General features: G+C 38.9%; 2 protein-coding genes across 6 annotated transcripts in view; one reads left to right on the top strand and one right to left on the bottom strand.

The window, feature by feature from the left end:
• The window catches only part of XPO5 (exportin 5), a 48530-nt gene extending 45217 nt beyond the window's left edge, over positions 1-3313 (bottom strand). For all 3 annotated transcript variants that reach the window (XM_082638418.1, XM_082638419.1, XM_082638417.1), the window contains exons 1-3: positions 3018-3313; positions 1491-1612; positions 522-594 (exon numbers count right to left, since the gene is read on the bottom strand). In XM_082638418.1, the coding sequence (XP_082494544.1) occupies positions 522-594; positions 1491-1612; positions 3018-3122 (300 nt within the window). In that variant the 5' untranslated portion in view covers positions 3123-3313. The remainder of the gene's footprint in view (positions 1-521; positions 595-1490; positions 1613-3017) is intronic.
• Positions 3314-3446: 133 nt separating this feature from the next.
• Positions 3447-16979, top strand: part of POLH (DNA polymerase eta) — a 29889-nt gene continuing 16356 nt past the window's right edge. The window contains exons 1-4 of one of the 3 annotated variants that reach the window (XM_082638420.1): positions 3447-3706; positions 6458-6598; positions 6836-6970; positions 8402-8619. In XM_082638420.1, the coding sequence (XP_082494546.1) occupies positions 6462-6598; positions 6836-6970; positions 8402-8619 (490 nt within the window). In that variant the 5' untranslated portion in view covers positions 3447-3706; positions 6458-6461. The other 2 variants (XM_082638421.1, XM_082638422.1) reach the window with 2 other exon arrangements.

Raw genomic sequence — 16979 nt, forward strand, 5'->3', positions numbered from 1 at the left:
AACGACACTAGACTTTGAGGAGGAAAAGGGGTGTGAATTCCCCTTTTCATGCCCTTTGTGAAACAGACATAAAAGGCTATGGATTCTAAACATGTTCAAAGTCATATGCTAACTCCTGAAACAAACTCATTCAGCATATTTTTTATTGCTAATATCATAAAGTAATTCACTTTAGAATAAAAGGAAACAAATAGCAAAGTGTAATCTAATTTAGAATTGATTCATCTAAGACTCTTACTCATTTGCTGAAAATGTTTAATCTCTCTGCCCTGTCTTCATAATTTTAAAAACAGAAGTCAACACATAAGGGATTAATTAAATCCAGTAAGAGAAACATGATGAACTGTGATTTCTAGTGATGGTGGTTCTTTTTATCTTGAAGGTAACATTTAATATTATATAAAGCATGCTGTTTGACCTATGTAGAAGCAGTGAATTTTTACACAAATGCTACATTGGAAAAGTCACACTTTGTCTAAACTACCTCGGAAACACAAGACTTCCAACCAACCATTCCTTACATTTGCAATCAGCTCCATGACACTGTTCTTCAGATAGACCTTCTCCAATCGAGACATGCTGTTCCACCGAAACCTGGCCACCAAAATGCATAAAGTCAACAGAACCAAATTAGAAGTCTTCTCTTCAGAAGAGATTAGCTTTGATTCCTGTGTTAAAATTATGCTGGTGATTTCATTAAGAAACTATACTTTGGATTTTGGTATCCTTCAAAGAATGGACAGAAACAGTCCACATTTAACCAAAATGCTAACAGAAAAAAAGTTTTATATAGGCAGTAGTCCATTAATTAGAATCCACACAGGATCTGTGCACAGATGAGCTTTTCCCCTTGATTTTACTGACAGACCAAAAGCAAATATGTACCTGGGACAACTGCAACAATGTAGCTGATTTTCAGAAAATAGAATTTGAAAACACTAACTTCCTTTCTGAACTGGCTTAGGGAAATAATAGCACAATTCCAGAAAAACTGTGGCTAAATCTTAAAAGCTGATTCTTCTGATAGGCACTGGGAGTAGGAGACTCAAGCAGGAAGGGTTTTCAGTTATTCTCATATAATCTTGCTTAGAATTTGCCATTCACACTCAAACTTAAAAAAGAAAAGAAGAAAAGAAATTAAAGGCATGTTGCCTAATCAGAGATTCATTTACCTATACACTGCATTATTCTAAAAAAACTCTGAGGTCTGCTGGCATATATTAGGAGCTCAATAAATGCTAGCTAAATGACTATGAGCTAATATTTGCAGAATGCTTAGTATGTACCATGCACTTTACACAGATGAAGAAACTTGAGAAAGGTTAAGTTCTGAATGAGAGCTCCCGTGAGGTTGTGATAACCTCTCAGGAATCATTCCTTTCTCCCTGGGGATTGCTCTTTTCTACTCATCTAAACAGTACCTCTATGAGTTATACAAGGAATAAAGATTTGCTCTCTCACACACTTCAGTGGTACCAAAAGCTCCTTACTTGACAACGTGTTCCAGGATCTGAAGGCCAAAATGTCTGACGATGGCAATTTGTGTTTTCTCAGCCAACCGCAAGCCACAGGGGACACATATAGGGCACTTTTCTTTAAACTCCTCACAAAACTGAAAAGAAGAAAAGTTAGTGTTTTCCTTAGGAGCCAAGAGAGAGTGTGGACTAAAAAAAAAAATTCATCTTCAACTCTAACCTGAGCTATATTTTTAAGCTGCAAAATCTAGGTCAATATTATATGAATAAAGAACTGATAAACATTCCTTTCACTTTGATAGTTCCAGATTTCCCATGCAATGGCCAATTAGTGTTAGAAAAAATAAATTTGACATAAATGAGTAAAAAATTGTTAGAGATACACCCCTGAAGTATACAGGTAAAATGACAATTTCTAGGATTTGCTTTAAAAATCTTTGGTGGGGGGAGGGATAAAGCAAATGTGGTAAAATCTTTACAGCTGCTGAGTTTAGGTATACACAAGACCACTGCAGTATTTTACTTTTGTGTCTATCTTTAATATTTCATAGTAAAAGAGAAACTAATAGAACCCAAATATTTCTGATTCCAAATCCTGTGGCATACATCTATATATTGTAAAGTTTCCTCCAAGTGATGCTCACTCTACTTTATGAAGTTACATCTCTTAAAATACGCACGGCACAAATACTTCTTCCTAGAGATCATTTCCCACAGCCCACATACATTGTTTGATGGGGAAATAAACTCGAATTGTATTAGCATCCCCATTGGTTTTGTATTAGCATTCCCAAATTACACCACAAGAGTCAGTCCCGGTAGCAGAGCGTCCGACAGTCAAGAAAACTACTTTCAGGAAACCAAAAGACCCTTGTTAAAATGCAAAGTAAGTGGTAGAAGTTCATCTTTGCGCAAAACAGCCTAAGAATATCGCACAATAAAAAACATGGGGGGGGGTGAGAATTAGGCCAGAAATACCCAAGACACAGAAGTGGGTTATAGAGAGGTGTAAGGGTGTTAAGTAAGGGGGCACTAGAGGGGCTGGAGCTCGGTTAGGGCGGGTCAGGAGTGGGTCAGCAAGGAAACGTTTAGTGCAGCGGAGACTATAAAGAATGTGGCCGGTGTTGGGGACGGGTTGGACACGGGTTGGACACGTGCGCCACGGGAAAGCGAGGGGATGCAGGGATGTGGGGTTTGAGGGAATAAAGTGGGTGCAGCCGGCTGTGGAGGGGGTCGTGGTACGGAGAAGAGTAAACAGAAGTGGCGAAGGGGGAGGAGAGGGCAGTGGGAAGTGGTGGTGAGATGAGACGGCCACAGAGAGCTAGGGACGAGAGCGTCCCGGGAGAAGGGCAGGCGCGGCGAGCACAGAAGGCGGGGAGTGGGAAGAGGCGCGGAAAGCGGCGAGGGGAGGGCCCCCAGGGGTTGGGGACCGAGGTCCAGGGGCCGCGTGGGCGGGAGACGGCCAGGGTCGTGGGCTGCGCCGGTACGGCTGGGGCTGGGGGAGGGTCTCGGAGCAGGCCCGGGGCGACAGACTCCAGCTACCTTGAGGGCTTCTAGCCGGTAGCGCTGGGTGGAGCTGGGGTCCATCATGATCGTCACCGCTTTCACCAGCTGCTCGCACAGCGCGTTCACTTGATCCATCGACATGACTAGTGCCACGCGCCGCAAGCGTGCACCACGGACGTCCCGGAAGCACGAGGCACACACCGCTCCGTTGGCGGGACCACACGCGGGTACCCGGCCGCGGCGGGCTTAAGGGGGACGGTGGGGAGCGGGAGGAGGAGCGGGAGCCGCAGAAGACCCAGCCGGGAAAAAGCCAGCGCTGCGCACGCGCCCGACCCTCCAGTACGCATGCGCCCGCGGAAGTGGCGACTTCCTTTTGACGGTTGCTCTTTGGTGGGCGGAGCGAGAGACTTAGGGGCTGCGGTGCGCAGGCGCGTCAACGGCCCTCGGCGGCGCGCGGCGATTAATTGTCGGGAAGGCTGTGCGCAGATCTCGGTGGCTAAGGCTGGACCCGCCCGGCTCTGCAGGCTGCTGCCAGGGCGAGGATCGTCTGCGCGCCTAGGTCCTTTTCTCCGTCGTTGCCGGTAATAAATCTCTTTCGAAACCGACTGATCCGTTCCCGGAAAGGGGACGGATATTCAAGATCACTTCATCGTCCTTCCAGTGGACACTGAGTCCAGCATCGGTGGCGTCCGCTGGTGGCGGTTTTGCCAAGTGTTGTCACATTGGTAAGAGAATTTAGAACCGTTCTGTATCTCTGTTTTTAGACTTTTCATGTTGCCTTGGCTATTGGTTGTATAATATAGCAGTGACTGGGGACAACATTGGGCCGAAATTACATGAAATAGGAATACTTGCTCACAGAGAGAAAAGGCCCTGGTATTGCCTCTTAAGAGGATTTTTCTTGTGGAAAAAACATGGTAGCTCTTAAACCTCCTTCTTCACCTGTACGTATTTTCCTTGGGTGTGTTATCACCTGATTGGCACCAAACTTGTTTTGTAAAGATTGGGGTAAATCGAGATCGTTAATGATGAATAATTGCAAATACCGAAGGTTTGTACAGTTTTGATCATTTGAAGTGCTATATATATATCATATATATGAAATATATATGTATATTATATATATATAATATTTATATGACTTCAAAATAGTGTAATCCTTATTCCCAAAGGAGGGTTTTGGCAGAGAGTATGTTTCATTTTTCATCTTTAAAAAACTCTTGCTTTCTCCAGCAAAATACATAAACTGAAAACTAGAACAGTTAAAATCTGAATATCCGTTTTGGTGTTGTATATTTAGGAAATGTTTGCTGTACTTAAATCCTTGCTCCCTGTTCATACTCCACTTCTAGTGTTTGTATCTAATATGGTACTTAACCTGGGTGTGTGTGTGTAACAATGCATTTACTATTTTTAATTTGGCGTTATCTGTTCCAGGACTGTACAAAAGCCATTTCAAGGTAAAGTGATTTCTGGCATGTTATGGTTTTAACTTATAAATGTTTAAATTATTACGTTCTGCCTGTTTTAGGTGAGTGGAATTTGTAAGGAATTAATGCCTTGAATACTCTGAGTTTTTGAATTCATCATTTTCTTTCCCCTAATTTTCCAGCTTTGTAGTTGCATGACACTTTTTTCAAGGTGAATGTTAATTTTTGACACTTTTTTAAAAAAAAGAATACAGTTGAGTGCTTACTCAACTGTATAACCTGTGTTCTCTCATATTTAAATCATGAATTACTGTGTTTCCACAAATATCTTATTTACTTTAAGTCAGTGGTTTTCAATCTCTGCTTTTAAAAATCATGAGAGAGGGCTTCCCTGGTGGCGCAGTGGTTGAGAGTCCGCCTGCCGATGCAGGGGACACGGGTTCCTGCCCCGGTCCGGGAAGATCCCACATGCTGCGGGGCGGCTGGGCCCGTGAGCCATGGCCGCTGAGCCTGCGCGTCCGGAGCCTGTGCTCCGCAACGGGAGAGGCCACAACAGTGAGAGGCCCGCGTACCGCAAAAAAAAAAAAAAAAAAAAATCATGAGAGAGAGAGAATGCTTATTAGAGAGAGCTTTTAAAAATCACGATGGCCAGGTCACACCCATACCCATTAAGTTACATGTCTGGTGATAGAAGCCAGAAATCAATAGCATTAAAGGTTCCTAGGTGATTCTAATCTGTGCAAAGTTTGCAGAGCCACTGCTTTAGTTTACTGAATCCTTCTTTTAGATTTCTAACAATGTTAAATGAAAACGTTATTCCGTATTCACTGTGTATAAGGTTTGTTCTTTCAGTCTAGCATCCATACCTTTATATATGTCTGTCTACAAATAGTATGTAGTATTGTTTTCTTTTTGCCTTCAAAAATTTACATGAATGGATAGAAAATCACAAAGTAATTGTGACAGACCAGATCCACTGATGGGTGCTTAGTGGTTGAAAGTTTGAGGAGAAACAGGGTATTTGCATAGTCTCAAAGTATCTCTCCTAAGAAAGGAAAAAATAGTAACTTTACAGTGAGAAACCTAGCAAACACTATCTCAACTAAATGATATGCTTAACATCACCAGTATTAACACACAGCAGCATCATGTACCTACCTCTCAACATGATACACTAAGAAAAGCAGAACCCTTCCATAATATTCTTGCTAAAAATGCATAACCTCAGTCTAATCAAGAGAAAATGACAGACAAACCTAAACTGAGAGAGATTCTCAAAGCAGCTGAGTAGTTCCCTTCAAAAGTGTCAAGGTCAGGAAAAACATGAAGTGTCACAGATTGGAGAAGACTAAGGAGACGTGATGACTAAGACTGGATCCTAAGCTGGATCCTGGAACCAAAAATGAACATTAGTGGAATAACTGGTAAAATTCAAGTAAAGTTTGTAGTGTGAATATTATACTAATGTTCATTCTTTAGTTTTGATAATTGTGCTGTATAAAATGTTAGCATTAGGGGAAACTGGGTATAGGAGAACCCTACTATATTTGCAACTTTTCTGTAAGTGTAAAAGTATTTTAAAATAAAAAGTTTTAAAAATTCACATGAATGCTTTGATATCATATATCATTTTCTGCTTCTCTTTTCCCTGAACTTATATTTGAGATTTGTCTATCAACTAGATTAACTGTTGACTTTATCCCTCCATTGACGTGCATTGTGGTTTTAATTTGCATTTCCCTGTGACTAATGATGTTGAGCCATTTTCATGTGCCTTTTGACTATTTGTATATCTTCTTTTGTGAAGTGTTCAGTTCTTTGGGGGGATGGGTATTCTTTAAAGCTTTCAATATTTATTACCTTTCTAAAGTTGTATCAGTTTATTATTTTCCTGCCAGCAGTATATGAAAATGCCTGTTTCATTATTGTTAGTTTCCATGTTCCCATGGTTATGGTAATTCAACAGTGGAAGAATGGAAGTATAATTTTCTTTGGCACTTTTTATTCAATATCCTTTCTAACTGTCCATAAAATATTGTCTTACAGAAAAATGGCTAATGGACAAGACCGGGTAGTTACTCTAGTGGACATGGACTGTTTTTTTGTTCAAGTGGAACAGCGGCAAAATCCTCATTTGAGGAATAAGCCTTGTGCAGTTGTACAGTACAAATCATGGAAGGGTGGTGGGTATGTATCATAGTTATTGTAACTCTCAACTACTGTTTTAATCTATAAGAATACGTGACACTATGCTAGGTCCTGTTTTTGAGGGTTCTGAACGGCTGTGTTTGAGAATAAATAGTAGTATCAGTGACAAAAATGTTTCTACTGTTATGTTAATAACCTATTCATCATGTTAAATTTTAATTATTTTTGCTTGTGATCATGTAATATTTTTCTGTTCCCCTTTTTTCCTAACCTTAGAATCGTTGCAGTAAGTTATGAAGCTCGTGCATTTGGGGTCACTAGAAACATGTGGGCAGATGATGCTAAGAAATTATGTCCAGATCTTCTACTGGCACAAGTTCGTGAGTCCCATGGAAAAGCTAACCTCACCAAGTAAGAAGAAAAGTTTGTTTAAGGGGAATGGAAGAGTTGGAAGCATTTCATGAGGCTAGGAACTCATGTTTCTAATTCGTTTTATGTAAATAACACCTGAAAAAGTTCCCTTTAGTCAGCTAAATTTTCAGTGTGGAATGAAAACAGATTTTAATATTGCGTTTTAGGAACAGTTCAGAATCATTATTACCTATAATAATTGCCACCCTTAATACCCTTTCAGTTCCTTAATTATTTAAAAATTGGTTGTTATAATTAAAACTTAATTCCACTTCCCATGTTCTCAGGCCAAAAGTCTGAAATGTTTGAAGTAATTAAATTGACTGTGAAACTAATAAGAGTTTTTCCAGAGAAGGCTGAGTCAAACTCACATTCTAGCGCAATATCTAGAACTATTTGCCAGAATTGAACAGTCCCAAAGAAGCTTAATTTCTCTGTTTTTGAACTGAGCTATCTCTGCCCAGATTTTAGAAAGTTAGCCTTGGAATGGGAGGCATTAGTATAGGCATAGCCAAGTTAGAGGTAGATATAAGCCCCAGTCATTATAATAATCCTAATAGCTAGTGTATAGTGAACATATGTCATACGCCAGGCACTGTGTTAAATTCTTCATTGGCAGTGTCTCTTAAATCTCACATTGTTATAAGGAAGGTTCTAATATTATCCCCCCCACACCACACCCCCACACACAGATGAGGGACCATTTGAGAGAGGTTAAATAATTTAAGTTCACACAGTTGGCAAGTGGAAGACTGAGGATTCATGTTCAGATCTCCACATTCTCACAGTACACTATACTGTGTGGGGTGGTGTGTGTAGGGATCATGCTTTGACTTGGGACTTGAGATACTCCTGAATTCACCTATCAATTAGAAATCTAAAGGTGGAGTGTCATAGCCAACCTCACATTGGGATTATTGCCAGAAAAGAAGACAGATTTGACTGAAGATTAATACTGTAACCCTAAAGTAGAATTAATTCAGCTAATGGACATATGCTACATTGTATTGAATAGAATTTTATGCTGGGAAAGACAGTGTAACTTCCCAGAAATATAGTTGACTTCAGAGTGTGAGTTTGAAAAGCCGCATGCCACCAACTTAAAACTGGATCATTTATTTTACTCTTAAAATCGTCATCAAATAATGAACAAAGGCAGTTTTAGAAAATTTAGGAATAAGTTTGTAGACCAGAGAGTTATTAATAAAGACCTGGTAATTTAAAATTATTATTTTAATAATTAACCTGAGATGCCAGGTTATAAAAATAAAAATATGATTTGCAGAAACATATATATACTTAATCAAATATTCTTAAAAATACCTTGGAGTGATTTACTTAAGAGTCTGTGAAAGAACACCAACTACTGCAATAGAGCATCCTTTCCTTGCTCTGTATGTGTGTGAGTATATTGTGCTCTCATGCTCTTAGGTACCGGGAAGCCAGTGCGGAAGTGATGGAGGTAATGTCTCGTTTTGCTGTGATTGAACGTGCCAGCATTGATGAGGCTTATGTAGACCTGACCAGTGCTGTACAAGAGAGACTGCAAAAGCTCCAAGGTCAGCCCCTCTCAGCAGACTTGTTGCCAACCACCTACATTGAAGGGTTTCCCCAAAGCCCTACAACAGCAGAAGGGACTGTTCAGAAAGGTACTTGCATAGCATCATGTTGCTTCTGCTTCCTGCCTTTGGAACCTGCTTTGCTTGGTCACACTGCTCCTTCTTGGATTGATTGAAAGGAAACTTAAACTACAACGTGAATGAATCACAAGGACTCACATGGAAGGATATACAAATTCTCTTATCTTTCCAGGTATATGGATGTTGAGAAGCTGTGAAATGTGTATTAACATCAAGTTTCTCTTCAGACATAACTAGGGCAGGTTAAAGTTATCAGTAGAAGGCTGAGCACTCCCATTATTTGTAGGTTAATTTATGTCATTGTAACTTGGTTCATAAGAAGAGTGAGCTTTTTTAAGGGGACCTAAACAACAGGGAGTTGAATTACTCAAAATTTCTAATCAGTTCTCAGGATAATGTCATCGATGGGCTGTTCAAGGCCTCTCTCATTTTACTTTACTTATTTTACTTCTTTTCCCCTTCATAGTGATTCCCCCTTCTCCCTTCCCACCCCACAAACCCTCTGGCACTCCCTGATGTATATCTTCTTAAATATGTATATGTCTTTGTAACTTGTACAGCGTTGCTTTGTACATGTGCTTTTAATTATTTTTATTTGTCTGCTATTATTTTTCATTTATTATTTATTTATTTATTGAAATATAGTTGATTTACTATTATATTACTGTCAGGATTACAACATAGTGATTCAATATTTTTATAGATTATACTCCATTTAAAGTTATTATAAAATAATCGCATAATATATCCTTATTGCTTATTTATTTTATGCACAGTATTTTGTATCTCTAAAACCCCTACCCCTATCTTGCCCCTTCCCCTCCCCTCTCCTCACTGGTAACCACTAGTTTGTTCTCTATATCTGTGAGTCTGTTCCGGTTTTTTTGTATTAATTCATTTATTTTTTAGATTCCACATATAAGTGATAACACAGTATTTGTCTTTCTCTGTCTGACTTATATAACGTGTGCTTTTAAAACTTGTGCTTTTTAAGCACATGAAGAGGTGCTCAACATCACTAATTATTAGAGAAATGCAAATCAAAACTACAATGAGGTATCACCTCACACTGGTCAGAATGGCCATCATCAAAAAAATCTACAAACAACAAATGCTGGAGAGGGTGTGGAGAAAAGGGAACCCTCCTACACTGTTGGTGGGAATGTAAATTGGTACAGCCACTATGGAGAACAGTATGTAGGTTCCTTAAAAAACTAAAATTAGAACTTCCCTGGTGGCGCAGTGGTTGAGAATCCGCCTGCCAATGCAGGGGACACAGGTTTGATCCCTGGTCTGGGAAGATCCCACATACTTGGGAGCAACTAAGCCTGTGTACCACAACTACTGAGCCTAGAGCCTGTGCTCTGGAGCCCACGAGCCACAATTACTGAGCCTGCGTGCTGCGACTACTGAAGCCCGTGCACCTAGAGCCTATGCTCCACAACAAGAGAAGCCACCACAGTAAGAAGCTGTGCACCACAACAAAGAGTAGTCCCCGCTTGCTGCAACTAGAGAAAGCCCATGTGCAGCAATGAAGACCCAACACAGCCAAAAATAAATAAAGTTAAAAAAAAAAGTTACTAAAAAAAAAAAAAGAACTACCATATGACCCAGTAATCTCACTCCTGGGCATATACCCAGAGAAAACCATAATTCAAAAATATACATGCAGGGGCTTCCCTGGTGGCGCAGTGGTTGAGAGTCTGCCTGCCGATGCAGGGGACACGGGTTTGTGCCCCGGTCTGGGAAGATCCCACATGCCGCGGAGTGGCTGAGCCCGTGAGCCATGGCCGCTGAGCCTGCGCATCAGGAGCCTGTGCTCCGCAACGGGAGAGGCCACAACAGTGAGAGGCCCGCGTACCGCAAAAAAAAAAAAAAAAAAAAAAAAATATATATATATATACACACATGCACCCTAGTGTTCATCGCAGCACTATTTACAATAGCCAGGACATGGAAGCAACCTAAATGTCCATCAACAGAGGAATGGATAAAGAAGATGTGGTACATATATACAATGGAATATAACTCAGCCATAAAAAAGAACAAAATAATGCCATTTGCAGCAACATGGATGAACCTAGAGATTGTCATACTGTGTGAAGTAAGTCAGACACAGAAAGACAAACATGATATCGCTTATATGTGGAATCTAAAAAAAAAAGTACAAATGAACTTATGTACAAAACAGAAGTAGCGTCACGGATGTAGAAAACAAACTTATGGTTACCAGGGGATAAGGTGGTGGGGGAGGGATAAATTGGGAGATTGGGACTGACATATACACACTACTATATATGAAATAGATAACTAATAAGAACCTGCTGTATAGCACAGGGAACTCTACTCAATACTCTGTAATGACCTATATGGGAAAAGAATCTAAAAAAAAAGAGAGTGGATCTATGTATATGTGTGACTGATTCACTTTGCTGTACACCTGAAACTAACACAACATTGTAAATTAACTATACTCCAATAAAAAAAAAAGATGCAGTTGAGTATAAACTGCATTAATTTGCTGTGAAACAATGTTTAAAAAAATTTGTGCTTTTTAATTACATGATAGTACTGTTATTATAGGTCTCATTCTTTTTCTTAATTTTCTTTCATTGCTGATTTTATACATCTATTCATGTAGCTGTATTTATGTGTAATTGATTGCTTTTAATTGCAGCATAATCCGTGGTATGGATCTACCATGTTTACAGACCCTTCTCCTACTGATGAGCTCATTGGTTGCTTCTCACGTCCTTCTGTTTATATGATGAATGTCCTCATTAATCCTCTTTTGGACATATGCAAGGGTTTCTCTGGGAAGTATTTTCAGGAGTGGACTGCTAGATTATAGGGTATACACATACACTTAGTTTCACTAAATACTGCCAAATTGCTCCCCAGAATAACTGTAACAATTTGCCCTACCTCTGACAGTACACAAGAATTCCTGTTTCCTCATATCCTCACCAGCAATTGGTATTATCTAATATTTTAAGTACCTGCCAATGTGATGGCTATAAAGGGGTATTTTATGTTTTGGGGTTTGTTTTAATTTATACTTCTCTTTACTAATTGAGGTTGAGCTTCTCTTTATATACTTGTTAGCCAATTGAGTTTCTGCTTTTGTGAATTGCTTATTTATAATCTTCACCGAATTTTCCATTGGATTTCTGCCTTTTTTTTTTTTTTGGAAGAGCTCCTTGTGTATCCTAGTAGTTGGTCCCTTGTCTATTTTTGACTCTTCAAATATCTTTTCCCAAGTCTGTCATCCATTAACTTTGTTTATGCTGTACTTTGTTGAACAAATTCTTTTAGTCCTTCAGTTTTTCACCTTATGGTTTGTGCGTTTTGAATCTCATTTTAGACATCCATTTCTACCAGATGTTCCTAAAGACATTTTTCTACATTTTCTTCTATTTACGTTACAGCTTATTTTTAGGTATTTCAGCTATATGGAGTTTACCTTTATTTGATTTAAGGTGGGGAGCCACCTTAGTTATTATTCTTATAGTGAGTCAGTTTTCCCAACAATTATTTATTAATAATCCATTCTTTCCTCAACTTATATATCAGTGGGTCTGTTTCTGTAGTGTCCCATTAGTGTCTGCTTCTGCTTCAGAAACACATTATTTTTATTAGTTTGTAGTATGTCATACTATTTGATAAGGACTCCCCTCTGCTTTTGTTTTTCAAAGTTGTCTTGGCTATTTATGCACCTTCATTGTTCAATATATGTTTTAGAATACATTAGTTTAATTCTTCAAAAAATCCTGGGAGTTACATTAAATTTACATATTTAGAGAGGATAGTTATCTTAATGCTAAGTTATCCCATCCATAAACATTTCACCAATTTTTTTAGGTCTTCATTTATGCCCCTTTTTGTGATTTTTGTTTATTTTTTAAAATTTATTGAAGTATAGTTGATTTACAATGTGTTAATTTCTGCTGTACAGCAAAGTGATTCAGTAAGACATATATATAATTCCTTTCATATTGTTTTCCTTTATAGTTTATCACAGGATATTGAATATAGTTCCCTGTGCTATATAGCAGGACCTTGTTGTTTATCCATTCTATATACTATAATAGTTTGTATCTAATAATCCCAAACTCCCAATCCATGCCTCCCCCTGCCCTTGACAACCAGAGGTCTGTTCTCTATGTCTGTAAGTCTGTTTCTGTTTTATAGATAAGTTCATTTGTGTCATATTTTAGATTCCACATACCTTTTAGTGATTAAAAAAATTTTTTTTACATAATTTTTTTGGAAAAAGTTGCTTTTATTTTTTAAAATATTTATTTATTTAGGCTGCGCCAGGTCTTAGTTGCAGCGCGCGGGATCTTTGTTGTGCCGTGTTTAGTTGCGGCATGTGGGATCCTTAGTTGCTGCATGAGGACTACTTAGTTGCGGCACGTGGACTACTTAGTTGCGGCATGCACTCATAGTTGCGGCGTGCATGTAGAATCTAGTTCCCTGACCCGGGATTGAACCCGGGCCCCCTGCATTAGGAGTGAGGAGTCTTACCAAATGGACCACCAGGGAAGTCCCCCTTTAGTGACTTTTTAAATTAAAATTTTTGATTTATATTTCTGCTTCTTCTGAAATCTAGAATCCAGTATGTTTTCCTTTTTCTTTCTCATCTAAACTTTTAATTGATGTAATATGCATAAAGTATATAAATCGTACATGTACACCTTGAGTGATTTCACAAAGTAAACCCACTTCTGTAAGCAGCACCCAGATCAAAAAATGTCAGAATTCTAGAAGCCACCCTTGCCTACCCTCCCAGTCATTATCTCTTCCTCTCCCCACTCTCCTATATAACCACTGCCCTGATTTCTATTTAGCTTATTTTTGAACTTTATAAAATTGAAATTATGCAGTATATACTTGAGTCTAGCTTCATTCACTCAACATTGTCTTTGTGAGATTCATCCATTCTGTTGTATATAGTTGAGTTTCTGTAGTATTCCATTGTATGAATATACCACAATTTACCCATTCTACTGTTGGATATTTGGGTTTCTTCCAGTTTGGGACCACTAAGAATAGTGCTGCTATGAACATTTTTGTAAATATCTTTTAATGTATGCATTTCTGTTGAGCATATGACTAGAAGTGCTCAGTTATGGGGTTTGTCTGTATTCAGCTTTAGTTTGCCTGTACTCAGCGTTAGTAGATACTACCAAAAGGTTTCCAAAATGGTTATACTGATTTATAATTCCACTAGCGGTATATGAGAGTTCTAGTTGTTCCACATCTTTTTCAACACTTGCTTTTTTCTCTTTTGCTTTTTAGCCATTTTGATGAGTGTATAGTGATATCATATTATGGTTTTAGTCTGCATGTTCCTGGTGTTAATGAAATTGAGCACCTTTTTGTAAGTTGATGACCATTCTTCTTTCATGAAGTGCCTGTTTAAGTATTTGCCCATTTTTTTGGTTTAATTGTCTTATTCATCTATAGGACTTCTTTATGTATTCTGGATATGAGTCATTATCAAATATATGTATTGCAACATCTTCTGGTTTGTGGCTTGTTTTTCACTCTCTTTTTAAAAAATTTTTGGCCATGCCGTGCGGCATGTGGGATTCCAGTTCCCCAACCAGGGATTGAACCCGTGCCCCCTGCAGTAGAAGCATGGAGCCCTAACCATTGGACCGCCAGGGAATTCCCTTGTTTTTTACTCTCTTACTGGTGGCTTTTGATGAATAGAGGCTCTTAATTTTAATTTGGTCCAGTTTGTCTTTTTTTTCTTTATGGATAGTATTTTTTAAGGTCGTCTTTACCTATTCAAGATCATGAAGAAACTCTCCTATATTATTTTAGAAGCTTTATTGTTTTGCCTTTTACATTTAGATTTACTATCCATTATGTGTGTGTCTGCAGCATGTGAGGTAGGGATCAAGATTCCTTTTTTTATTACATAAGTATCCAATTATCCTTATTAAAGCATTACTTTTTTCTACAAAGGTCTTGTGCATTCATTATGTTAATTCCTAGATGCTTTAATTTTTTTAAATTGCCATTACGATTTTGTGGTTTTTTCTATTATATTCTCCACTTGATTATTGATGTGTAGGAGAATGATAAGTGATTTTTTTTTGGTAAGCTTATCTTTGTTTACTTTATCTGGCTGATAAAAACTTGAGATATAATCTGCATGAAAATGCTTTAATAAAATGTACTTCATGGTTAAAAATATTTTCTTAGGGATTTCCCTGGCGGTTCAGTGGTTAAGACTACTGCAGGGGTCACGGGGAACCTCTCTGGTCGGGGAAGTTCTGCATGCTGCGTGGTGTGGCCAAAAAAAAAAAATTTCTTAGACTAGAATTAAATTAGGGCAATTAAAACTTGCTTTTAATCTGGGTCTTATTATTTTTTTTAATCAAAATATTATGAAAGTGGAATTCAGCTGGATCTCACAGAGCAAAGATTCTGCGTTTAGAGGCTTTTTAACACCTTTTCATATACATTTTCTAGTACTTATGATAATGGCTATATTCAAAACAATGTATCTATTCTCCCCTTCATTTGTAACATGTACTTTAGCTTTATTTTGTAACATTATTCTTATTTATTTATTTTTAAAGTTAATTTATTTTTTATTTATTCACTTTTGACTACATTGGGTCTTCACTGCTGCGCATGGCTTTTGTCTAGCTGGGGTGAGCGGGGGCTACTCTTCGTTGTGGTGCGCAGGCTTCTCACTGCGGTAGCTTCTCTTGTTGCGGAGCACAGGCTCTAGGCACATGGGCTGTAGAGCACAGGGTCAGTAGTTGTGGCACATGGGCTTAGTTGCTCCGTGGCATGTGGAATCTTCCCAGACCAGGGATCGAACCCGTGTCCCCTGCACTGGCAGGCAGATTCTTGACCATTATGCCACCAGGGAAATCCCAACATTATTCTTATTTAGAAGAGCTCTTTTAGTGAAAATCTTTGAATGTTGGACATTAACCAAAAGGATACAAATCTATAGCAAGTTAACTTCTTGGGGGACTTGTCAGGGCAATATGTTATTACTTGTAGAAACAATACAGATTTGTTCAGAAAAAGCTCCAAGAGTGTTTAGCTTATTTCTAGTTACAGTGGTGAATTTTCCATGGGTTCCATGTTTTAAAGTAAGATGTAAGATATTAAAGCTTAGTTTTGCTGTCAACAGTTGTATGATGCCTTTTAATATGTTGTACTGAAGGGTAGAGTTGAAACTACCCAGGGAAGCTTATGGGAAGGACCGTTGAGGAATTATTTTATTCTCTGATTCTGATAGCTGAGTTTATCAAGGTGGAGGCTGCAGATCTTTTAGTTCTTTAGGGAGAATACAATGGACAATGTAATGTGCCACTTAAAGGAGGCAAAGTTATGGTACACTTGCCTTTATTGGTTTATTATTATTATTCTGGGATCAGAGTAAGGAAGGGTTTTTGGTTTTGTTTTTCGTGTTGTGTTTTTGTTTTTGTTGTTGTTGGGTTTTGGGGGGGTTGTTGTTTTTAAAGGCAAATCTATTGATTATTTTTGACTGCATTGGGTCTTTGTTTCTGTGCGCACGCGTTCTCTAGTTGTGGCAAGTAGGGGCTACTCTTTGTTGCGGTGCGTGGGCTTCTCAATGCAGTGGTTCCTCTTGTGGAGCACGGGCTCTAGGCGCATGGGCTTCAGTAGTTGCAGCACGCGGGCTCAGTAGTTGTGGCATGCGGGCCCTAGAGCCTGCAGGCTTCAGCAGTTGTGGCGCATGGGCTCAGTGGTTGCAGCGCACGGGCTCTAGGGTGCGTGAGCTTCAGCAGTTTTGGGTCGCAGGCTTAGCTGCTCCGTGGCATGTGGGATCTTCCCAGACCAGGGCTTGAACCCGTGTCCCCTGCATTGGCAGGCAGATTCTTACCACTGCACCACCAGGGAAGTCCTGTTATTGTTTTTTTTTTCTTTCTTTCTTTCTTTTTTTTTTTTGTGGGGGTGCTTAGCTTTGTGTACTACATTTTACTGTGTAGCTAATTTTTTAAAATAAACATTTGGAATTGGTTTCATAATACTTTATTATTTCCTTCCTTCTGCTGACTTTAGGTTTTGTTTGTTCTTCTTTTTCTAATTCTCATAGGTAGTAGGTTAGATTGTTTATTTGAGATTTTTCTGGGTTTTTCTTTGGTTTTTTTTTTTTTTTTTTTTGGCTGCACCGCACAGTATGTGGAATCTTAGTTCCCAACCAGGGATTGAATCCACGCCCCCTGCAGTGGAAGCGCAGAATCTTAACCACTGGACCGCCAGGGAAGTCCCTGAGATTTTTCTTGTTTTTTTGAGGAAGGCCTGTATCTCTATGAACTTCGCTCTTAGGACTGCTTTTGCTGTATCCCATAGATATTGTGTGGTTGTGTTTG

This window comes from Mesoplodon mirus (genome assembly GCF_964341445.2).
Source record: "Mesoplodon mirus genome assembly, chromosome: 12".
Classification (NCBI taxonomy): Eukaryota; Metazoa; Chordata; class Mammalia; order Artiodactyla; family Ziphiidae; genus Mesoplodon; species Mesoplodon mirus.